The following is a 25387-nucleotide window of genomic DNA, read 5'->3' as shown; positions in this document are numbered from 1 at the left end:
AGTTTATGAATCTAGTTAGCAGTACAGTCGTTAGGGCGCCTGATATTAGACGCGTGAGACCAGGGTTCGATTCACGGGGTTGGGTCATTTCAAGTCTGACTGCTCTGGGGTTTACCTAGCCTCGAATTAATTTGTACTTGGGAACAATTCTGGAGGCTAAAGGCGGCCAAAGTGTGGTGCCGATCACATCACCTCCACAAACGGGGGAGATGCGCGTCTCTTACATGCCTTCACGGTATGTTGCAATGTTCAGGGGATGGAGTCCCAGGTTCAAATCCCAGACAGGGCATGGGTGTTTGTAGTGAGTGTCCCTTCATCAATTTCATCATACGACTTCCTCATCTTCGCGATTAGTCGAAAGTGGCAGGAAAGCGAAGTAAAATTAACCAAACCAATCAATTTATTTATTTATTTATTTTACGACTTTGTTTACATGGCGAAGTTAAGGCACTAATGCCTTCTCTTCCACTTAACCATCAATTACAGGTGTCAATTGTTTTCTTTACAGTTAATTGTATACAATTAAAAATATGAAAAAGATAAATGAAAAATAAAGTAATAACAGAATAATAAAGTAATGAAAGTAGAATGAAAACAAAATTAAAGCAATACAGTTTGAATACGAGCAGTCAAGCCATGAACTAACCATTAATTACATTGCTCATTATTTTATTTTTATGAACACAATGAAAAATATAACTGAAAACTAAAAATAAAAGCACTACAGTTTCTATATGGACACACACACACACACACACACACACACACACACACACACACACACACACACACACACACACACACACACACACACACACACACACACACATATTCACACGCAAATACCTACATAGAAAGCAGATTTCGTGAGCTAAATGCATAACGCATTGCTTTCTGGGAATGTTAAGGGGGTTAGTTTTATCTTATATTGGTTAACTTGAGGAGATTTCAGACTGAAGCGACACATGCTGCTTGGGAACCAGCGAATCAACAGCAACGTTTCACACCGTAGCGACATGACAGGACGCATAAGACCCGCGTTCGATTCATGAAATCCTCAAGCGAAGGATCAGGTTGAAAGACCAAATAAGTCAACGTTAGTAAGACTCCATAAAATGAAATTCTAATTGCAAAACGTTACTTGATGTGTAAATCAAAAGGTACAAAAAGAAAACATTGTAAAATCTGGTGGCAGGAAATGACACCACTACCTCGCTTATGACAGAAAATTAACTTGCCTGCCCCCCTCCCTTAATCAATTTTGTTCAAAATAATTCATCCTCAACGTCGCGGTTAGTCCAAAGAGGCATAAAACCGACGTAAAGTAATAAAAATAGGAGTCATGTGTTTTTAAACGATTTCACCAATACTCAACTGAACGCTGACAATCTCCTTATTTCCATTGCAGGTCACACAGTGTCGACATCGCACTCTTTACGTCACCACCGCCACACAACGGACGCGAACAAAGATGACGCAGAGGCCAACCTGACCTTCACCCACCAGGACTCGGACGGGGGCGGCGGCGTCTACGGGATCTCGCACATCACGGAGCTCGTGGCGAAGCAGGGTCAGGAGGTGGTGCTGGCGTGTGAGCTGAACGTTACCGGCGAGTCGGGATGGCTCCAGAACGGACGTCCGATCAAAGAAACTCCGCGGATGGGGCGGCTCAAGGGGGACACACAGTTAGTGATCACAAGTGTTATGTTGCAGGATGACGGCATCTGGCAGTGCCAGGACAAGGATGCAGCGGGGTTCGTCACTACCTCAAAGCCAGTCTGGATCGTCGTTATGGGTGAGTGCATAGCATTATATTTCCTCCATTGAAACTCAAGACTGTACTTTTAGGGCACGATGCCTGTTCGTTCATTGCCTTTCAGTTTGACTGCTGTGTTTGCAGCCGTGTGTCCTTCTAAATGTTTATACTTTACGACAGGGTTTCTCAACCCTTCAACAAAGCAGTTGCACTCAGTGTTGCACTTTGTAACCAACTAGACATCTGAGAGAAAAAAAAGTGCAGCGAACTGGACGACGCTACTGTGAGACTTTGAACTAACTGACTAACCTTCTTAAACCCGAAGGTTTATGGCTGCAGCAACACAAGCATTCCATCTGCCCCTCTCCTGGGCAAGAGCCATCCTTACGGATTTCCTTTAGGTCTATCTCAACGTTATCCATCTTCGTCTTGGCCTTCCTACAGGTCTCTTACCATCAGGCTTCCCAACAAGAATCCTGCAAACTCTTCTTTCCTCTCCCATTCGTTCCACATGCCCTGACCAGCTAAGTCTTCTTGATTTAATCATTCTAATAATATCTGGACATGAATACAAATTATGTAGTTCTAAATTATGTAACCTTCTCCACTCACCTTTCTACTCGTCCCTTTCAGGTTCAAATATTTTTCTAAGGATTTTATTTTCAAATACTCTTAATTTATGTTCCTGTTTTAATGTAAGGGACGAAGTTTCGCATCCATATAATACCACAGGCAAAATTACTGTTTTGTATATTTTAACTTTTAGTTTCTTAGATATTATACGAGAAGATGAAAGTTTGTGAAGAGCGAAGTAACACGCATTGCCTGAGTTAAACCTACTCTTTATTTCCTCTTTAATATCATTTTCATTTGCTAGTACTAGTACTAAGTACTTGAATTTGGAAAACTGGTTCATACAAGTTGTTGTTGTTGTGAGACTTTGAAGGACAATGTAATGAAGTATGGTAACGTGGTTCATGCTAATCAATCAAATGAACGTTGAAAGCAAGCCCGGCATTTGTCGAATCTTCTGTACTTGGGCACTCTTATTCTTGCATACAGCGTCTACTTGGTTGAAATAAAGTACCAATGAAGTAAGCAAAGAGGATTTGAATTGAATTGATTTGTGCTTTTAACTCAATTTTATAAATGTAAAAAAAGTTTCCTACGTAATGTGCATAAGAACAAACAGTTAAATGTATTCAAATAACCCATACAAAAGTTTTGAACTGTTTAAACCCCTTCGTGACTTATGGCCCACCCTGTACATGCAAAATTAAGAAGAATAAAAAAGCAGACGTATTAAGATATCAGAATAAAAGATAATAATACCAATTCATCCTGATTATGAAAGTTTAAATATCAAATTACTACTTGATCGAAGTATGAATGTCTTGTGAAACCCTTGAAAGAGAGAGATATTATCAGCTATAGGGGTCATGGGACGTTAGCCACAGTCTAAGCTAATACGGAAGGGACATCTTGTTGTAAAGCGGATGGGAGATCCTAGAGATTGTTGTTAACCAGGATAGTTGATGTCCAACATGGTTAGGTTTCTCAACATCCAACCACACAACCCTTATTGCCGTTGCTGATCCCAAGATGGCTGTCAACCAGGATAACGTAAGATTGCATCCAACAAACTGTCTTCCGGTTTCGCGGAGTTTGGTAACAATACAGCAGCCATCAAAGTTCCAACGATGCTCGTTCCGCAAGTTAAAAAAAAAAAAAAAACAAGTCTGCTGGAATCATGCTATCAACGTGAGATGGATGGTGGCAGGAATTTTGGCTCCCGTTACGACATTTGACGTTTCCAAGGGTCATTGGAGAGGGATACGATCCACTGCTCTCTCTCTCTGTTCCTGGATAAGGAAAAAAAAGAGCATCTGGAATCCAGGGCAGGTTCCAGTTTCCAATCTCGGATGAAAGTGCTCTGACGTTTGTCCACTTCAACCATCTGTTCCGCCGATTCTTGATAAAGAAGATTCTGCTCCCGCGCATTTCCTTGAAATTGAAGTGTTTTTATTCCTTCGGGAAGGGCGGGGATCTCCCTCCCTTGGGATCATCCTCCAATAGAAGGAAAGGCCTTCATAAAATTTAATGGCCAATAAGCACGTCCTTTCTGGTTTGGGTTTTGATTGCATAGATTTGCTTCGAGGGCGTTCAGATATATTTGATGGCAGGAATAACCTATTCTAAATCTGGCCAAGACATAGTTGGTTCCAGGAACATTCTTCGGCCATGGACCCATTTTGTGAATGAAACACTCTTAGGAAATATTTTTTAATAATCTCTCTGGATCTTCATATCACTATTCAATCACTCAACTTTATCCCTGTCCAGTTTTATGGAAGAATAATGTGAGTTCATAATCTCAGAAAGTGAATGTGTCAACTGTTTTACTTTTTACTGTTACTACATACTGAGATTTGCCATCAACTTCATAAACTAGGAAGTTATGTACTCGTACTTCGCGATTTAACCTGTGGTTCAAACAAGTATTAACGTGGGTTACCAGCCAGGTTAAGTCGGTTTTTACATCCAACGTTTCAGCAAATTCAACCATCTTGGAGCCACTCTACAACAAAACTGATACGATCAGAAAATTTAACAAAGGTCGTTACATCTCTGGAGAAACCGGCCAAGCAACAACAGCGGCTTCTCCGTTCATGGGAACGTGGCCCTTACAAGGACTGATTCAACAACGCATAGTCTCTCTGTTGGTAGCAACCCAGTAAAGGAAAGTCTCATTACAGCTGCTGTACCAGTCATTGGACACTTCTCACAAGGCACGGAATAAAGATCGTCCTCAGACCACCATTCAGGACAATGCCGCACCCCGCTCAGTGAAAGATGACCTGGACTTTTTAACGACTATTGTTTATATTTTAGAATTTCTGTAGGTTTTTATTGCATTTTTGTAACTTTAGTTCAGTTTAATCGAGTGTACACTTTCCAAAATTCTACAACGGACAATCAATCTATTACTTCGACTCAAGCGCAAGAGGGAGGAGAAGATGGTGTGCGCTGAAGCATTTTCTTGCTGACTTACTATGATAGAAATAGGAAGAAACCGAAGACTTAAACTTGAAGGCGGCTACCAATGAAATATTAAAATTGAAGAGTTATACTGGTCGCATTTCTAGTTGACGGATGACCTTCGTGGCTGTTACTGGCTCTTTAAGTCCCCCCAATCGTCTTCGGGGGTGTGTGGCTCGCTGGGTGTCGACAAACTCAGTTGCGAAGTAAAAGATGTAGGGGCAACATCGCTCTCCCGAAGAAACTTCGCCAAGCGTACTTCGGTTTCTGTCAGTTGCAAACCGACCTGAGGGAGGTCGTCCATTGTGCACGACCACGTGTGCAGTTGTACCATTAACCCCCGTTGATTTCTGGTGCTGACGATATCGTTGTCGGAGAACTTTATCGGATTGCAGTACGTTTGGCAACATGGGGTGTATCCGACGCTCGTTTGTTTCTTCCCGCTAACAGCGTTCGATGACTTGTGACTTGAGAATGCCCGATGTCAATCGAAGAAAATTAGACTGGTTGCTGATTCGCTGTTTCCCAGCCGCCAAATGGAAATGCGACGAGTATAGCTGGAACAAAGGCAAATACTATCTGCATCCTTCACCTTTATATTTGCCTACAATGCCGGGTGTTGCGTAAATAATTGGAAGTTTACAAAAATGTATTACAAGTAAACTATTGAACTTACGTTAATGAAACTAGTCCAGAACTATCGAGGAACGCAAACAGTTTGTGCGTGTATGTTTTGTTAAGCCGAGAGTTCATATCCCTTCCGCTAGGAGACGCTCAAATCACCCACATCACTCACAGTGTTTTGTGCAATGTTTTGGTCCCCAAAATCACCGGACTTTACACCGTGTGACTTCTTTCTATGGGGTTTCATCAAAGACAGGGTTCCACCGATGACGCGTGATATCGCAGCCCTAAGGGAGCGTATCATCGCAGCGATAGACACTATCGAAAGGTCCATTTTGATGCGAGTGTGGCAAGAAGTAGGCTATCGTGTTAATGTGTGCTGTGTCACCCATGGTGCACACATTGAACATTTGTAGGCGTAAAGAAAACGTTTGAGTTCCTTGTTCGTTCTGGACTGGTTTCATTAACGAAAGTTCAATAGTTCAATCAAGTGAAACACCCGGTATACATGAATATTGCCATAGAGATGCAGATAGTTTTCGTTGATTATTTCCAAACTATATTTTCAGGGTTACACCCCTCTTACAGCTAACCCTCAAGTGTTATTTTCTTTACTTAGTTTCAATGGTTTAACACATTAAACCTCTAGCAAAACGTACGTGAAACTTTTGCTATTTCAAAACCTTTTATGTATTTTTTTTTTTACTTTTTTAGTCATCTAGCTGACCTACAACAATTGTTTGCTCTGGAAATCCCATTTTTCAGCATCTTTCATCTGGTACAAAAATCTATTGACTTTGTGGACTTTTTTCGAGTAACACGAAGGAGCGTGAAATAAACGCATTTTCGAGCTCCTGTTTCCAGTGATACAGTAGGGGCGGGGGGCATCCACCTGGGTTTGCTGTTCGGCAAGTTTTTTCCCGTGGTCACGTCAGTCGGTTCATTTAATGGGTGACATTTTGCACGCCTGATCAATATTTACTGTCTTTGGGAAAAGCGCTGCGGACGTAACGAGCTGGGTGATTTGTCGATACATTGCTACGCCGTCCTGTTTACAGAAAATATCCACGTTCTGTGGAAGTCACCGCGATGCACCTCTGGTTCTGCTTGCTTTTCACATATGAGTGTGTACACTCAACTTCTGTTTTCAGACTATTAATATTTACATTGGTACATGGGTCAATAAAGATGGCCGACAAATTTATCAAACAGAATTATTTTATTTGTATAAGTTTAAATGTCAACAGCTGCATCACCCGCCAGACGGATCAACAAAACAGTTAGTTGTTATATATATTTCTATAATTTTACTTATATTTTATAACTTATTAGGGTAATCGTGACGATGAGGATGATGAATTCGATAGCGAGATCGTGAGTCGAAAACGCAACGCATTCTGCCACAGAGGCGGTTCATAACAGCAACAGAGTTCACCTCTATTTAAGTATATAACTCGTGGCACAACAGCCCATGAGGGCCAGGGTCTACCTACAGACTGCCGGCCTCGCTCCCACCTGCTAGGTGGGAGATCATCCAACCGGTTGCAGGGTGACGTGTGGTCAGCACGACGAACCCTCAGTCGTTGTTGTTGGTTTTTTATAACCAGGTTACGTTACTTATTCGCAGCTCCCCAATTTCCTCACGATGGTTTGTGGCCACTGGTCCCATACGCAGGCCGAAATCTCTGGGAGAAAATTTGTTACCCCCAGGAAACTCGAACCTGCGCGCGTCCCGTAGCTGGAGCCCAAAACATGACGCCTTAGACCACAGGACTCTTAATTTAAGTATACTTCATGTAAAGTTTGTATACTTGGTTACAAATGTTCAATTTGGGATCTAGTTTTCTCTACGTCGCTTTCATGCACTGAATCTATGAACTTACGTTATTCTTTCATGCCAGGAGATAATCCTCTCGGGGGCCTCCCCGATGGCGCAGTGGTAGCGTCGTCGCCTTTGAATCAAGGGGTCCCGGGTTCGATACCCGGTGGAGGCACAAGTGGTTTGGATCCCACTTTAAACTGTAGGTCCACTCCCGACTAGCCTTACTGTGCATAAAGTGGACTTAAAACAACAAATCATTCAATCAATCAATTACTAATCCTCTCGGTACGGGTTGTGTCATCCATACGTGTTTGTCCCTTGAACCATCTCAGTTTATCACAATTCATCCCCATCGTTGCGATTAGCCAAAAGTGGCACAAAAGCGACGTAAATTAAACATAATTAATCAGAACTATACTATTTAATCACATACATTTGTAGCATCTTAACATTTCCATGCTCTTGTTTCCACGTAAGACGTATATAACTGATAGCTAATTCATATTGTGTTACACCTACCTATCTCTTCATAATATCTTTTCGCATTCGAAACACATCTTCACCTTCATATCTCTCCCAGCTTTTCAACTTGTTTTGCACTATAACCACTGTGCGGAAAGGAAACTTTTGATGAAAAACTTTACCCTCGAGTCAGCTTTTACGCTCCAAAATCCCACAAAACTTATCTGCGAATCTTAAATTACAATCTAGCATGCAAATAATACTGTTCGGCGAAGATGTGTTTTTTCTCTCCCTGTCCTAAAATGCTTGACTGAGCAATTTGCCTGAAGCAGAGAAACTTCAAAATTCCTCATCAGAAGTTGCGTCACATTTCTATCAGTAATTAAAATGTTCTGAAAAGATAACTTCTATTCACCTACCTGCTCCATTCGTACTGATGAGAAAAAAATTCTGTTCTAAAGTAAACGAAAAAAAAAGTCAAGAGCTTAATAAATTAAATGTATTCACTGATAAAGTAAATAAAAACATGGCACTTATCTATATGAATGCTAGACATGCATTTACTTCTTACTTTGCTAGTTCCTACAATGTTTGCAGTTCTTTGAAAACAAAAAATATTATATGAACTTCTTGGAAGTAATTACTCTTACCGTATGTAAGTTCTAACTTTATTCAAGGTACTGGTCGTATGCAAACATGCAAAATAAGTAACTATCTGAACTCTATGATATATATCCACGGATTTTTATGTACAAGGGTTGGATAAAAAGTAATCGCAACACTGCTGTCGCGTGAAAGGGGCGAGTCACAGCGCAACAACCGTTTCGTGGTTGATAAAGGAATGTCAGACGGGGAAGTATAGTGAGTGGGGTGCGATTGTATGTTATTCAGTCAAAAACAGCAGTGCTCTGAAGCAGAGGACGAGAGTGCAAACGCCCTAACAATATGTTTAGGCAAGAAGAACAACGTCTCTTAGGTAGACGGTCAACGCAGCCTACTACTGCACCTTCTTGCAACACCACCTTCGTCTCGCATTAAGAAGGAAGCGACGGCACGTTCTGGCACGGTGTCCCATCATCCTGCTTGACAATGCAAAGTGTCACACTGCGAACACTGTGACGGCGCTCCTGCATAACTGGTAGTGGGAGGTACTGGAGGTACGAGACCGTGTGATTACGACCTTTTTGCCAAAATGAAGGAACCACTGGGCGGGAAGCACTACGACACGCGCGAAGCCATCATACGTGCTATAGGGCGGTCACTGCGGGACATCGACAGAGATGGACGCGCTGACGGTGTACGACGCCTTCCATACGTGTGGCAGAAGGTCGTAGAGATGGGGGGGCGATTACATTGAAGGAATTTAACACGTGCTCCTCTGCCAATACAGTCAAGTAGCAATTATACCAGTGTTGCCATTACTTTATATCCAACCCTTGTAATTACATATCTTTGTCCTTTGTAAGTAGTCAAGCAAGGGTGACACCTGCCGCAAATTACGATATTAGGTCTCATTTGTGTTTACAAAATTATTTCTCTTTCATAACGGTGTAGGAGCTTCTTGCCATGCACATATCCTAAGTGAAATGTGAATACTTATAAAGAATATATAAAAATGTGACAAAATGTAGACAAGGAAATGACATGGTAGTAGAGTGAGAATAATATATTATAAGCATATACAGGAAGATAGATTATTTTAATTTTTTTTGTTTACGTCCACTTTATACACAGATAGGCTAATCGGAACTGGAACTACAGTTTAAAGCAGAAACCAGAAAGACAGAGATTGGTCATGACTACTGGATTTACTTTTAAATTGCAATTAAATAATGACACAGTGGCTAAAAAGGACTGGTTTATGCTTTGGAGATGTTTATCGCCACTTAAAATAGAGAATCTTCTTTTATAGGGTGGCTAATATTTTATCTATCAATGACGGTTAGCAACACTGTCGAAACGCAGGCACGCATGCGCAGTAGCCTACCGTTGTCAACCAAATTAGCCGGGTCACCCACGAATCAAGTCAGTGGAGGCGTTCGTTCTGACAAGTGCCGTTTAGGAGGCGCAACGGGTACTGCACTGAGAAGCATCAGGACGCCAGAGAACTCTCTTCTCCCAACTGGAGACTTAAGGTTCTGCACGCTGCCATTGGATATCATCAATTTTATTATGCTGTAACGCTCTGGTACAAGATGATGGCAAACGTCACTGTACCGTTGTACAGTGCGTTTCCCTGAATGAGATATGTTCCTATGAATACCTCCACTGCAGCGGCTCGTGTGTAAATCGGTCAGTGTTTAATGGCGAACTGATAGCGAACCTTGCAGCTGTCTAAGCATTGGGGATTCCTGCGCACGCGAGCCTGCATTCGAACAGTGTTACCAATGGATACATAGTAGAGACAATATGAACACCCTGTATAATAGACTCGCTTTCACGGTTTGTTTGCCATTATTTTTAATATTGAGATTAAGATTAGAGCTGTTGAAGGGTATGCGAACCTGAACACACCCTTCTCCCCATAAATACCTTAAGAAGTATATACATTATATCTTAAAAAAATGTTGTTGTCAATCTCCCCCCCCCCAAAAAAAAATTATGTGAAGTTGGCGGCTCTGCTGCCTAGTTCTTTATTTTATAAGTAGTCAAGAATCAATATCACAAGAATTGCGCATACAAACACGTAAAATGTCTGTACTGTTTATCTATACGTTTGTCTACACACTATAAATGAGAACTATTTCACATATGTGCACTATAACGTAGTTACCTATGAGACCTGACTTTTTATCACCCTGTATATATTCTGGTTCCCTTTTCATAATTTAAGCAAAAATCTCAAGCAACGTACGATCGCAAAATATTTATTGCTTTCCATCCTTTAAGAACGCACCGTCTACAACCATGTATGAAATTCCGAACCCATTTTTGTGGAATTTTCAGATTTTTCCCCGCCGTACTAAATAATGCATGAGAAACAAGAGAGAGAGAAAAGTACCTGGCAGCGGTCCTTATGACCGATATACCACAATTAGATTCCGTTCACGAACGTATAGCACAAAGCTGCGAGGGAACAACCCCCTCAAAGCGAGTACCAATTGAATTTCAGGACAGTTTCCACACAACAGCTGGGGCGCGCATCGGCCCACCCATGTTCCTTTTCCCTTCTTTTCCTCCAACCCCCAGTATTCCACCCCCGGAGCTCCTTCAGACTTTGTGATTTCTTGGGATTGCCTCTTCACTGAGCACAACAGCCGTCGTTGCGAAGCTGGCTCCGGTTCTTCCACCCCTGGAACTTTGCCAGGCGGTGGACGGAGCTTCCTCCCGTGGCCTACGGAGCCTCCTGTCACAGAAACCAAGAAAACCGCCGGAGTTTGGCAACCAGCAGGGGAGAGGAGGAATTTCCCCACGCTCTGTGGGAAAGAAAGTTTTGATTTTTCTCCCCTTGCCTCTCTTCTTTTGGCTCTGTTTCGCCGGAGGCGTTCTTCTGTCCCCTTGTTTATGTGGGAAGTACCGAAAGGAAAAGGGAAATTAAGAAATTGGACCCTTCTAATCAGACAACGGGGCGATTCTGCAAAGGGGGCCCCCAATTTCTTTCGCTGATTTGAACCGGGCTCTGGGAATTCTTTCGGCTACTGCCAATAGCGCCGGGGGCAATAAAGGAGCCTAAAGTGGGTAAAACTTTGGAATTGAATAGTTCCACTGCCCTCAGATTGATCCGCCCCCGCCCTTGAGGGCAAGAATCACGAATTACATTTCTGGAAGGGTGACTTAGCAGCAGTGATGTGCGTCTACGCGTAAACAACGATAGTCTACATTCTACACGTAGACTATTTTATACACGTAGATTACGTAATCTATGTAAACAACATGGCGAAAGGTGACAACTTAGCAAAGGGCGCCGTGGAAGTAAAATATAATTATACTGCGTATCAGTTGCTGATGTGTGAGGAGAACTTTTCGTACTCTTTCTTCCAAATTCGAACAATTTCTCACCTAAGAAGAAACCTGATATAAGAAATATTCTAGTGTTTTATGGGAAAAAGACCACTCTTGGCTCACGACTGCCATCTGTCTTTTTTTTACATACTATTTATCCTCTTCCACAGTTGATAATAGAAGGCAAGAGAAATTTGTTGTAAATGGGATTCTTTTCATTTCGTTAGGAACCAATATAGTTGCAAATGTCACTTTCCCTTCATGAAACCTTGAAAATTAATTTTAATGCACTTTGGATTGTCTACGTAGTCTATGTAAACTACAACCTAATGTAATCTACGCGTAGATTACGTGTAGACAACGCATGTAGACGTAAACTTATAGTCTACGGCACATCACTTCTTAGCAGACTAACGAACTGTTTATGGAGCAAAGGCACTTGTAACGCATGTAACAATAATAATATAACGCCTCTGGGGATTCCCCGTTGGTTTTTTAACCTAAAAGGAGTGAAGAGACAGTTAGGTGGAGAAGGTTTGTTGGGAAACCTCATGGTAAGAGCTAGTACGAAGACCAAGACGAAGATGGAGGGATAACATTGAGATGAACCTAAGGGAAATCGGTAAGAATGGAAAAGACTGAATTCATCTTGCCCAGGATAGGGACAGATGGAAGGCTTGTGTTGCTGCAGCCATAAACCTTAATGTTTAAGAAGTTAGTTAGCTACTCTACGGATTGCACAGCCTCTCATCACTGGTTGCCTGAGGGCATTCCTTGGAGTAAAGGTAGCCTAGAGTGGTGGTGACCATCTCATTGCTTCCGCTCTGGCAGAGATTGATAATGTGTTGGTCTACATCTATACCCTCCATCAAGTGCTTCCGTGGCACAGTGCAATGTACAGGGGAGAGCTTTACCTTGACTTGATTTATTATTTAGTGTTGCTTTTTCTGCCACTTTTGGCTAATTGTGACGATGGGGATGAGTTATGATATTAAATTGATGAAGAGAACACCAATGCCCAGGTCGGGACTCGAATTAGGGACCACTGGCGTCGTAGCACACTGTGCTAATCATTCCGCTACGGAGGTTGGCGAGAGAGCTTTACCTTTATAATATTAATAATACTAATAATGATAAGGTTCCAGAGATCCTTTCAAATTGTTAGAATATTACACCATTTAGCATAGACACACATGAGCCAACCTTCATACCTCAGTATTTATTTAAGTCAAGTTGAGAAGCTTGTAACTATAGTGGAACCACAGGCAATAGAACCTGCGCAGACCTTCGACTCCTGTGCATCGTTCTCCCGCGTGGAGGGGAAGTGGAGAGTGAACCGATGTGGTGGGTGAGCTGTATAAGATGCATTATTTTCTAACATCACACGTTTCTTGCTTTGTGTAGCTACAAGACGAAAATTATGTTACAAAGGTTCTTGAGAATGTTACTACATTTCTTACCAAGATATAATCACATTCATGTACGCTTGCAAGTGGTCGCAATTGGAGAAAGAAAAGAAATATTGGTTTCATTTTTCAAATAGTGCATAAATTACTTGCCTTATGTTTTCATCTGAACTTTGCATAGTTCGTTTGCTTTCCTCATAATCCTTCTGGTATTTCTTTGGATCTTTTATCTTTATCCTTATTTTTATGTTCTATTTTCTGTATCTTCATTATGTTCTTCCTTTTCGCCGTCATCTTATTACATTTCTTACTTTCTGGCTCATTTCTCTTCCTTCTTCCTATATATTGTTTGCATTTCGATATTTTTTTTTCCAAACCGTCTGCTTTCTCTTCCTTCTCACTCGTTTTAAATTTATTTTTCTTTTCCTATGTCCCTTAGCACGTTTCTTTCTTTTTGTTATTTCCCTTAATATCTCTTTTCTCTGCAATATTGTCGTTAAATTGTTTTTTTTTCAACATATTGCTTTTATACGGAAACGTAATCCAAGGTATCATTGATTGAGACCCTGGGAAGCATCAGGATTAAAGCGATTTCACCCGCCTTAGAAACTTTTTGCGGGAAATTATGATCATATTGTATAATTTAGATATGGCTATATTTCAATTTTTAACCGAGATAGGGAAAAAAAACTTATCCAGTATTCGTAGGTATTCACAAAAAAAGCATGTTAGGTTCAGTATTAGCAACAACTACAAAACGTACTAATGTATGAAGAAGCACCTTCTGCAAAGATTCGTGCTCTAGAACCCACCCAACAATGTATTCGTTGCTAGAATTCAAGGGAGGTATCTTCCCCATTGATTTCATTTCCAAAGTTCTGTGTTTCTAAATTCGTTCCCAACTTCTGAAAGGAAATTTTCTTCCCTTTCAGAATATAAGTGCAATGGAAATTCCATTATCCGAATTTGATTGGGATTGTGCTCGCTTCGGATAAACGAAATTTTGAAAAATCCGGAATGCATTGTATTAAACCTCAACTGTACATAAAATGACATGTTTTGTGACACGATAAGCAATAAAAGGATGTTATTAATACAGTTACTGTATATATTACGTGCAAAAATATTGCATCACAAGGAATCGCTTGTGCGTCAAACACTGATTACAGCGACTCAAAAACGTATCCGTATAGTTTTAAAATGTACTAAAATTATTTGCATAAACTGGATTTCCGGATGAAAGCGATTAATATGAATGACGTTTAGATGTACTATCATAATAATGCTCAACATTAATCAATAATTGTCTCTAAATCTTTGTGAAAGGGTCAATAAATTATAGAACTTTACTTTATAATTATTTAAATTTGCATTTTTAAATAAAAACGCCTGAGGCACTTAAACTATACCTTCTGTTTCTATTTTCAATATAATATAGATCATGACACTTAATAATCTTAATATGAAAACTGATTTTTGATATGTCCCACTCTCCGCATTTTGTAGAATTCGAATAACGGTTTTATTGCACGAGTACATGTAGACGGTAGTCACGATTTGTTGGAGTTAGTTTAATCTTAAATCAATATTGAATTTGTGTAGAGCTTTTTCTGTCGTATCCATTATGTATATTCATCCCGCTCACTTCAGAATAAACGAATTATTTCTGATATTTTATTGATGATGTTGCTTACCGATACAAAACAAGAAGAAACGGAGTTACACATACGAACGCATAAGGCCATATTCGAGCACGGATGGAGATCACAAATTCTCAAACCCTGCGAGTTGTTTTGTTGGGTGGTACGGCATCCAATCGGTATTCACACGCCGGGATATCGATCACCGAGGATATCTTTGGGAATTATGATGGCGCAGTGGTCATTTATCCCGAAGAACATTTGTCGAGAACGAAAAATGACTGTTTTCTGTTTCAGTGATAGGAGTCATATTTTGCTCAATTTTTCAAGATTGTAACAAAATTCTGAGCCCCACTTCCAATATTAGATTCGAGAATATTATTATTTCAAAAAAACGAGTGATATGCATAAATCGATGTCAAAAGATCCGAAACATAAATCATTTTTCTTCTTTCTTCATGATTACCAGCTTTGAACTAGCTATAGTTTTCAGGATTCTCTCACATGTATTGAAAATAGTAACTCTCGCATTACTTTGTACAAAGGAGAAGTACAATTTAATAATACTTTGTTCATATTTCTTAAAATATTGGTATCGTAATGTTTGGACACTACCTACATATAAATTTTCTTCGAGTCAATTTCATTTGTTTTTGTGTTTTAAGTTCACTTTATGCACAGTAAGGCTAATTGGGACTGGACCTACAGTTTAAAGTGGGATCCGAACCACTATGTACCACCACCCGGGACCATCGAGTCTATTTCATTCGTTCCTTTCCAATTCTTTATAGTTGTGGACAAAGTTATTAGGTACGGAAATGCTTTTCTATATTTTGACAATGTCGTGAAAGTGCTCTGTCGGTATATTACGTCTGTTGCTAATGAACAAGCAATAAAGTTATCTTCATGTCAGATATTCCAGAGACCTCTGTGGCTTCATAGACAAATTACCTAGAATTTGTAATGGAGAGAAGAAAACATAGCAAATTAGGTCTTGATAGATTTACTTTACCGTTCATCGTTAACTGTTTGTCTTGTTACCGTGGCAACGTCAATATCGTCATATGCATAAGAGCCATACTTAGTAGAGGACGAAGAGGAAAAGACGGGGTACATAATGTTTGACCAATTGATTTAAGTACTAAATGAAAACAGATACTACTTCTAGCACAAGATATTGGCTCCATATCTATATAAAAAAATGAAAAAAATTGATTTTTTAAAAGAAGAACTTAGACAAAGTACTTGGACATTTTCCTTTGCACACATAATTGTAACAAACAATTATCGTTCACACAAACCTGAACTGAGGCCTCGTCTTCACTTGGCACACATTCACGTGGGATGTACAGTGCGATCGAAAAGTCCCAGCACTCATACTTTGAAAATATGCTACGAGGTCAGTAGGCAACATGAGTTGGCAACGTTGTTAGTAGTGACTGGTATGATCTTGAAGAATGCGATAACGTCCAGGGAGAGCTGCACTGCTATTACAGTCAGTGGTGTGAGTCATTATTGTGCAGTCGGTCGACAATGCCTTTTAAGCGAGCGCAGCGAATCGCTTTGTTAGAAGCATATTTTGAGTGTAAGACATACAGAGGTTGTGTGGAGAAATGGAGACGTCTATTCCCTGATGATCCGGTGCCAGGAAAAAGTGCAGTGTATGATCTTGTTCGCCGATTTCGTGAAACAGGCTCAGTGCATGATCGACAACGAAGTGAAAGACCCAAGGTCGTCACACACGAATTCCTAGAGAACGTGAGTCAGCGAATGGTGCAATCTCCAAGAAAATCTATACGACATTTGTCACAAGAAGTTGGAGTATCATATGGATCCACACAGAAGGCACTAAAAGTAGCCAAGTTTCACCCATATCGTGTGAAAGTCGTCCAGGAGCTGAAAGCGTTAGATAAAGATAAGCGTATCAAGTACTGCCGGTGGTTCCGTGCTTTCACACGCAACAATGTGGCCATTCTCGATAAAACTTTTTTTTACCGACGAAGCATGGTTTCATCTCAGTGGATACATCAACTCACAAAACACCCGAATGTGGGCAACTGTAAACCCACATGCCCTGCATGAAGTACCGCTACATTCTGCAAAGGTCGGTGTCTGGTGTGCAATTTCGCGACGAAGGATTGTTGGACCCCTGTTCTTTGAGGACACAGTGGATGGCGATGTGTACAGGGATTTGGTGCAACAATTCGTGGCTACGTTGGAAGAGGATGAGCGTGAATGTTGGTTCCAACAAGATGGGGCAACGTGCCATACTGCAAACGACACAATGGCTATGTTGCGCGAGTTTTTCAGGAACCGCATCATCTCCAAAAATTTGTGGCCCCCTCGTTCCCCCGATCTCACGTCCCCCGATTTCTTTCTTTGGGGGTTCCTGAAAGAAAGAGTATATACACACAACCCTCGCACATTGGATGAACTCCGACAAGCAATTTCTGACACTATTGCTGCAATTCCAGCGGAAACATTGAGGAAGGTGTCGCGGAACATGTGTAAGCGTGTAGACATGTGTTTACAGGAACATGGCGGCCATTTTCAACACTTCATATGAACTGGAAACCAAACACTACTTTGCAATGTCCATAGAGAGTGCAGCTTAACCTCCATTGTGTGTTTATGTGATTATGTTCTGTTTGTGTTGCGTTACGTTTGTGTTTTGGAAACTTTTTCCTCATGCGCTGAAAGTTATATGTCATCTTGTTTGTGTTTTACCGACCGTTGCCATTACAGTATACCTCACTTTTGGTTTACATTTATTTTTCTGTGTAGTACAAGGACTAAAGCATTTATATATGTATTCCTTTCGTTCCCATGTGTATTACTTTCTACACAATAAATTCTTAAAAAGTGAGTGCGGGGACTTTTCGATCACACTACTTGACGCCAGATCCAACTTTCTTCACAGAAATACTGCCAGAAGAACCACTGATGTTCTTCGTCAACATTTTCACTGTCACTGGATCCTTCATGTTGTGGAGAGGAGGATGTGATTGCACTTCACTACGCCGCACCCCATCACGACTCCAGGTCACGTTTTAAGGCTATGCAGGATATCTCGGGAATCTCTGGAGCACGGCTGCGCTTAGTGGTAGACAAGGGAAGAAAGAGAGTGGGCGGAGCGAAGCAGTACACGCCGCTGCAAAGACTGGTAACTGCAGTCCCCCCACGCAATCCTATTCCCTCTCACGAGTTCATTGGTCGAGGCCCCTCGAGTCATGACTTGCGCAGAGATTTGTTTTCGTTCGCTTTCTCCAGAGTCTCCTGCCTATGACACGTGCTCAGCCTTTGAAAAACAGAGAACCTTGCACTGAATAACATTGTGTAATATTCTTACATAAAAGAAATATATATTTTTTCTTCATTATTCCGTCATGCTGAAACAGAACTGCATATTTTTTAGAAACATCAAAAATTATTTCTTCACTGCGTAATAGAAGTCATTATGCTTAGATATGTATTTATGTGAATAATTGTGTCTAACAGTGCTGCAAAAATACAAAAAAATATAACATTAAGCACACCGTTTGACGAAAATAGTGACTGTCAAATTGTGCAAACCTTTCCAGATTTTGTGGTGTGAATCATGAAAAAAATATTAAAACTTACATTATTAAATTTGACATATTGTAAAACTGCGTAAATAATGATATGAATGAGAATATTTAAGTCTTTATTATTTTTTATATCTGTTTCCATGTTCATTCGTTTATTTGGGCGACCTGCGTGACAGAGTTGTTAGCACAGTGTACCTCGATGCCAGATGGCCGAGCTTAAATCCTTGCCTGGGCATGAGTATTCTTTGTGTATTGAGTATTCATCATATCATCACTCATCCTCATCTTCGTGAATAGTCAAGAGTGGCAGAAAGGAATCAAAATAAACCAAATCAATCAGTCAATCAATCATTCGTTTATCTTTCCGAAGAAGCCTCTTCTAAAAACATGTATGGTGGTGGACAAAGTCATCTCATTTAGTTGCTTTAGTTAGCTTTTAAGATATAAGCTATTATACATCAACCTAAGTGCTTATAATAGATACTGAAATAAAGGGTTGGAATTCCAATTTCTGTCGTTAAAGCTATGAATGCTTTTGAACCGTTGACGTGTTTGCATGATAAAATCAGCTGATTGAGGTTGCCATGGATACTACCCATGTGTTGTGCAGCTTTTCTGTTATATTTGAACAGATTATTACCCGCCGTCGCCGCAGAATGATATATATTCATTTTGACGCCGCATTTAAAAGCATTTCATTTCGTCCGTAATTTCCTGCATCAGTTGTCACTTCAAAAATACAGATACCCCATGCATATTTACCACCTGCATTTAGTACATTAAACACTGTTTCGAAATTATGTTTCGCTCGGATTAATATATTAAATATTAAAGAGTGACGAGCCAGAATAGACAACATTCAATCTGTCCCCAACAACTTCGATTATATTTTGGTATCTTTTTATTATTGTTGACGGACAGTAACTGAAAGGCAATACTAAAGATGTTATTCAGGAGATCTTTATGTTATGTATTCATTTAAATCTTCTTTTAGATGCGAGCTGGCCTAGGCATGAATGTTTATTAGTGTCCATTCATCGATTTCATCATGTCGTCACTCATCCCCATCTTCGCAAATTAGCCAAACGTGGCACAAAAGAGAAGTAAAATAAAGCAAATCAATCAATACATTTAAGATGCGGAAATTAAGGGAACTTTCAGACCGAAGCGACAAGCGACATACGACACTTGTCACCTGGAAACTTACCTTAAGAAATAAATGGAACCTTTCCCAGCGATGGGACACGAAAAACTACGTGTGTCGCTTGAATTGAGTTTTTTTTTTAATATCGTGTATTGTACCGCTCCGGGTCTCTTGGTATTGCATGCCCTGTGAATGTTTTTGTACAGACTGGGTGCGGCCCGTGTGGCTTGTCACCTGACGCGTATCGCTTTGAATTCAAAGCTCTCTAAGCTTATGCTTTTTTCTGAAACTCAACCGTAACACATTTCTTTATCTACAGGGTAGTCCAAATGTCATGTCACCTCTACATAAGTATGTCATAACTAGGACTAGGATTTTTATGACTTAACATATTTTTTTTTTTTTGGTAAGTGTGATGTGTTCCATAAATATATAGAAATTCATATTGTGAAGAAATTAATTGAATGAAGGTGCTTTTTAAGGGCATATTTAAGCATTTCTACGTGATAAAGCATATTTTGAAGGATTTTTGGTCATATTCAGCATATTTTCGCATTTTGAAAAAATACAGTCATTTTCCAAGTGGTTTCATTCTTACTCCCATGTTCACTCGAGGGTATTTTTTTTTGACTGCAGCAAAATATTTTTTTCATTTTTAATGAAAAATTTACAGAAAGCATTTCAACTCATCGGGGCCCATAAAGTGAACTAAAATAGTATGTATATGAAAATATTTCAACATAAGTTAGATATTGATGTTTGAAACAGTCTAGATATAAGGGCATATTTTTCAAATTATAGTGCATATTTTGTAAACTTTTAGGTCATAAGAGCATATTTTATTTTGCATATTTTGGTGATTTTTAGGTCATAAAGATCCTAGCCCTAGTAATAGCACAGTAATACAGCATAAGGTATTCTAACAAACATACACATTTGATGGATTCACTGTCACGAGGACGGATGTTTACTCATCCACAATGTCAGTATGAGCACCATCATTTTCGTGAAATGGGAAGTGAAATTTAAATACACAACTTCACTGAAACTTAAGGAGGTGACAAGACATCTTGTAATACACACAAAGTAAAAAAGAAGAAAATCAAATTCCCTTCACAGTTCAAAAATTCAAAATCATGGGATGTAAAGGATGACCCAAAAGTCAACACGCCGCAGTAACTGCTTCTTGCAGGCCATCGAGGCTCTGGCGGCTGCATTCATGGCCATGATAATCCTCTGTGAATTCGTGATGTCCTGTGTTTGTCATTGTGTGTCCCGAGTGTCCCTTTACAGCCTCAGCTTTTAATAAATAAGGAGATTTTTTCCTCGGAAACAGTCGAGTTTTGGTTCATGTTATAAATGAATGAATTGGTTTTAAAAATCGAATGACAAATTAACAGACATATTTTATTGTCTGGTTAAGGCCCTATCCTCAATTTGGATTTCGTTACTGAGCTTATTCCCGTGAAGGGCAAAAGTAGCGTCTACTGATATGCCCGTGATAAGAAAAATCAATCAATGAATCAATTCAAATTAGATATAAAGCCATAGCAAATATTATTTCCGTATTTGCCTACGTATAATATTTTTGTACAGATTTATTAGGAAAAAGGTTTATCACTGAATATTTTAATTAATTTATAGTATCTCAAATATAAAGTAATACCGGGTGGTCCAAAAGTCCCGGAACCGTCACATATCGTGAGAAATACACATCGAATCGGAAAACGAAAAAATACGTGTTTAATAAGAGAAAGAAAGCTATTCAATGATATCACACTTGATTCCCCACCCCCGCCCCCTGGGGGTGGGGCGAGGGGCAACTGTGAAATTTTAAATGGAAACCCTCATTTTGTATTGTAGAATCGTAAAGAGGACTTCATTCCGAGTCCAACGAGCTATCAACCTAGCTCAATTAGGAACGGAACGGAGATATGGCGATTTAAAAAAAAGAAGGAAAATTTCATAAAACCCAAAAAAATTTCAAAGGGACGTTCTGCCCCTAATTGAGCTAGCTTTCTTTAATTTATTAAACAAGTATTTTTTCGTTTTCCGATTCGATGTGTATTTCTCACGATATGTGAACGTTCCAGGTCTTTTGGACCACCCGGTATATATGTCTACTTTCACCAAATAACTTACGTAATCTAACATTTTAATCTTCTTCGTGAAAACCCATATTCATCTCCATAGCTAAATGCAAAGTCAGTTAAAGCCTCACCTAAATAAGAACTGAAGGTACATAATCAAGGACTGAGTATCGGCGTATAAGACGCACCCTGTTTTTCTGATCTATTTTTAAAGGAAAAAGTGCGTCTTATACGACGGCAAATTTGGTAATTGTTGTTGATCATATGTTTCAGTCACTCTTCAGTGAACTGAAACCTAGAACAAGAACAAGTAGCATCTAGCTTCTCCTTAACCTGATGTTAAGGGTACCTATTGAATCATCTTTGTATTGTTTGAAAGTGTATCCCAGTCCCGAACCACTCAAACACTGAAACTTTGCAAAATAATGTTGTAATTTTTTAAAAAAATACACGTATGGTCCTTGTCATATGGGTTTTCTTTATTTTTTTGAAACCGGAATAAATATTTTAGATGTTCGTTGCTAATACTGACGTGCATGTCTGTGGAGAGAGAGGGAACGTTTGTGTGCAAAGCGTTCGTAGAGACCGTTTGAAATAATTCAAGTTTTCAAGTGCTTTACACACTGTTCACCAAAACCATTCACGTTCCTGAACTAAAATCCCTTGAAAATTTCGCTTTGAAATCAAGTATTTGAACATCGGAGATCTTCCAGACTTCCTTTTACAATTTAACTCGCAATGGTTTTATTTACCGATTGAAACTGATTTGAAATTTGAAGCGGGCATACGGGGAACTAGCAGAATATTCTTTTTTGGCAGGATCTTCATCCTCATTCAACATGCACAAACCCCATTGAAACTTCCCTTTCCTTTCGAATCGTTCCCAACGTATAGTTTGATGATAACAAGCCTCTCAAATACAGCATCCTCCCCTTTCCCCTTGCTTTGAGGATTTTTGCGTGAAGCATTAATATCCACTCTCTACACCTCTATATGTATACAGTCCGTTTTGTCGTTTCCAGCGGAGATTACACTCTCGCCCCCCTGGTGGGGAGTTCATTTAATAAGAGCGTAATAATTCCCCAAGAGAGTCACTCGAGACGCTGCAGCCAGCATCCCCCCTTTACCCACTCTGTTTCCTACTTTGCCAACAGTGTAAATAGGGTCAGCTACATACCAGAATGCAATGTTGCTAACTACCTTCATCTTTCGCTAAGTGTAGTAATGTCAATTTTATTACATTGCAGGCTTTTAAGGCGAATATACAGTTTATCCGAAACGATTTTAAATAAATCTTAACAATTTTTTTTAAAAAAATCACAAAACCTTTTCAGCTACTGTCAATAGCAAACACCACCTACACTAGATTATACACGTAACGTAAACTGTAATTATGTTAATTATATAATTCAGTACATTATTGTACATAGTTTGTTACAAAACGTTCACTGACATTTTTAAAATGTTGAATAGTATATTCCTGATTATGCGAAATTGTATCGCAAACTGGTGCAGTGCAGCATCTTCAAATCCAGATAGTTTAGGGTACTCAGATTGCATTGTTTTTGTTATTTAGCGTCCCTTTTCTGCCACTATTGGCTAATCGCGGCCATGAGGATCAGTGATGATACGTTGAACTTGAAAAAAAATCATCCATTCACAGCCTGGGATTCGAATTCGAGACCCCTGGCGTCGTAGCGCGCTGTGCTAACCACTCAAATTTTAGTGCAAACCTTGGCTTTGAGTATTTTTATTAGAATATTATTTATATTTAAAATGAACCAAAAGTGTGGCATAAGTTTCTTCATTGAACAAGGTCTTTGTGCAAAAAAAAGAAAAAAAAAAAAAAACTTTTTCAAATTTTACTCTACTGGCAACACTTGAAAAGGAACTTGAAGAAACAAATGCAACCTTTCACACCAGAGTTACGCGTCAAACTTAGAATGTTGCTTGTTACTGAGGTCTCACTCGGATCGGAACGTTTATCCTGTTACGCATGCGCAGTTAATGCTGTTTCCAGACTGGGGAGGGGAGTAGCTACTCAGGTGTGTGCAGTCTGTGGTGGAGTGTCCCTTGCCACTTGCCACCTGGGTGTAAAAACCTCGTGTCGAGTGGCATATGACATGAGATAAATCACAGTTAAATAAACACGTTGGATATAAGATGATTGAATTCGGTGACTAAATTGTTAGCGGTTTCTGATCATTTTGAAATATAAACAAGAATGCTCCTTTCTTCTCCAGTAATTTCCTGCAATTTATCAGTTTCAAAATGTGACTGACATTAATAGCATGCGCGATCAGATTTCCATTGTATACAAAATTAGTACTCATGAAACGTACTTTTTTAACAATCATTAAATTGGCTACTTCTCTTACGTGGCCATGGTTTAGTCAGTCTGGACTGACTAGTGGAACTAACTGTTATAAAAAAGTTTACAATAAGGGAGGTAGTCTTGGAGAATAGTACAATGTATGAATGGTATTCACATACGTTTACTTTACATTTAAAGTAATATAAAAATGAAAGTATTTTTTTTTATTATGCAAGGCTAATATTTGCAAACATTTATTTCAGTTTCATGGAGGGAGAAGTTACAGTGTATGAACTAATGCTTATTAGAATCTGCATAAACGTTTGTTTATACACCGAAAGGCTAACCGGGACTGGACCTACAGTTTAAAGTGGGATCCGAACACTCACTGGCGTACGCAGGGTTTTTTCGGTTTCGGTAGGGACTGGAATTGTAAAGGTAGGCGGCTGCTTTCTAAGAGTTGTTATGCACAATACGATATTTCGTATATTTGGAACTTTCCACTGTCAAAAATTGCAATGGTGAGTGTTACAGGAGGGGGGTTCATTTATCACTCTGGTTTTCCCGAGTTCGTCACTTCCATTAGTTTAAAATTGTGTTTTTCTCAAATTTTCGGAGGGAGCTTCAGTCCCATCAACCCCCTCTGGATACGCCAGTGCCTCCAATTGGTATCAAACCCGGAACCCATTGATTACAAGGCGACGGCGTTACAACTATACCATGGAGAGGCTCGGCTAAACAAAAGTGTTCTACACAGCGAGATCATTCATTATACGAGTCGACGTTTGTCAAATATGTAGCCCTCCTTTTGCTGAGACAGGCTAATCGGGACTGGACCTACGCTGCAATTGAAAATGTGATCCGAACCACTGGGCAACGTGCCTCCACTGGCGATCGAACCCGAGACCCCTTGATTACAAGGCCTCTATACTGTCCACAATGCTTATGGTAGTGCTGTTTCTTCAAAGTGTTCCTTCCAGTTCTGCTAGTTGAAATGTCTATGAGGATATATAACCGGTACTGATCAATAGTTGGAAACACTGCGAGGTTCCCCAGATCCTATTTACAGAGAAAGTAACCAAGAGACTTTCTAGCACTGTTCATGCAACCGAAAACAAACAAGGGTACACGGCTACGTTGCAAAGCAGAAAGAACCGAGGGGTGGAGGAACAGCATCCGAACCTACTCCGTTACCCAAGATTAAAAGATCTTATTCCGAGACCCTTCCACAAAATCATAGGGAATAAATGCATTTATGGATCTATAGAAAAGCAGAAAGTATTGAATAACAAATAGAGAAATAAAACAAGATTGATAGAGATCACTGAAATTGAAACAGCTTATAAACGTAGCACTCAAATTCTATTGTTGTTGATCGTACAAGAATGAAGTTCCTAACTGTAGCCCAATACTACAAATTTTATGGCTGTTTATTTATGAATTAACTTCATATATTTATTGAAAAATGATCTTTTCAATTTTCCTTTCTTCCAGTTCAATTATCGTGATCAGATTTTTTTTTTTTTTGCCCAACGGCATTTAAGTCTGTTCAATATATCATTGAATATTTAGGTTTTCG

General features: G+C 39.7%; 1 protein-coding gene across 1 annotated transcript in view; it reads left to right on the top strand.

Annotated features, from left to right (window-relative positions):
- The window catches only part of tei (irregular chiasm C-roughest protein teiresias), a 703385-nt gene that overhangs the window by 385635 nt on the left and 292363 nt on the right, over nt 1–25387 (top strand). Inside the window, exon 2 of the mRNA XM_083111536.1 lies at nt 1409–1795. Coding sequence (XP_082967662.1) covers nt 1409–1795 — 387 coding nt within the window. The remainder of the gene's footprint in view (nt 1–1408; nt 1796–25387) is intronic.

The sequence above is a fragment of the Lepisma saccharinum genome, chromosome 25 (assembly GCF_977018435.1).
Source record: "Lepisma saccharinum chromosome 25, izLepSacc3.1, whole genome shotgun sequence".
In the NCBI taxonomy this organism is placed as follows: Eukaryota; Metazoa; Arthropoda; class Insecta; order Zygentoma; family Lepismatidae; genus Lepisma; species Lepisma saccharinum.
This window is presented reverse-complemented; position numbering and strand designations above follow the sequence as displayed.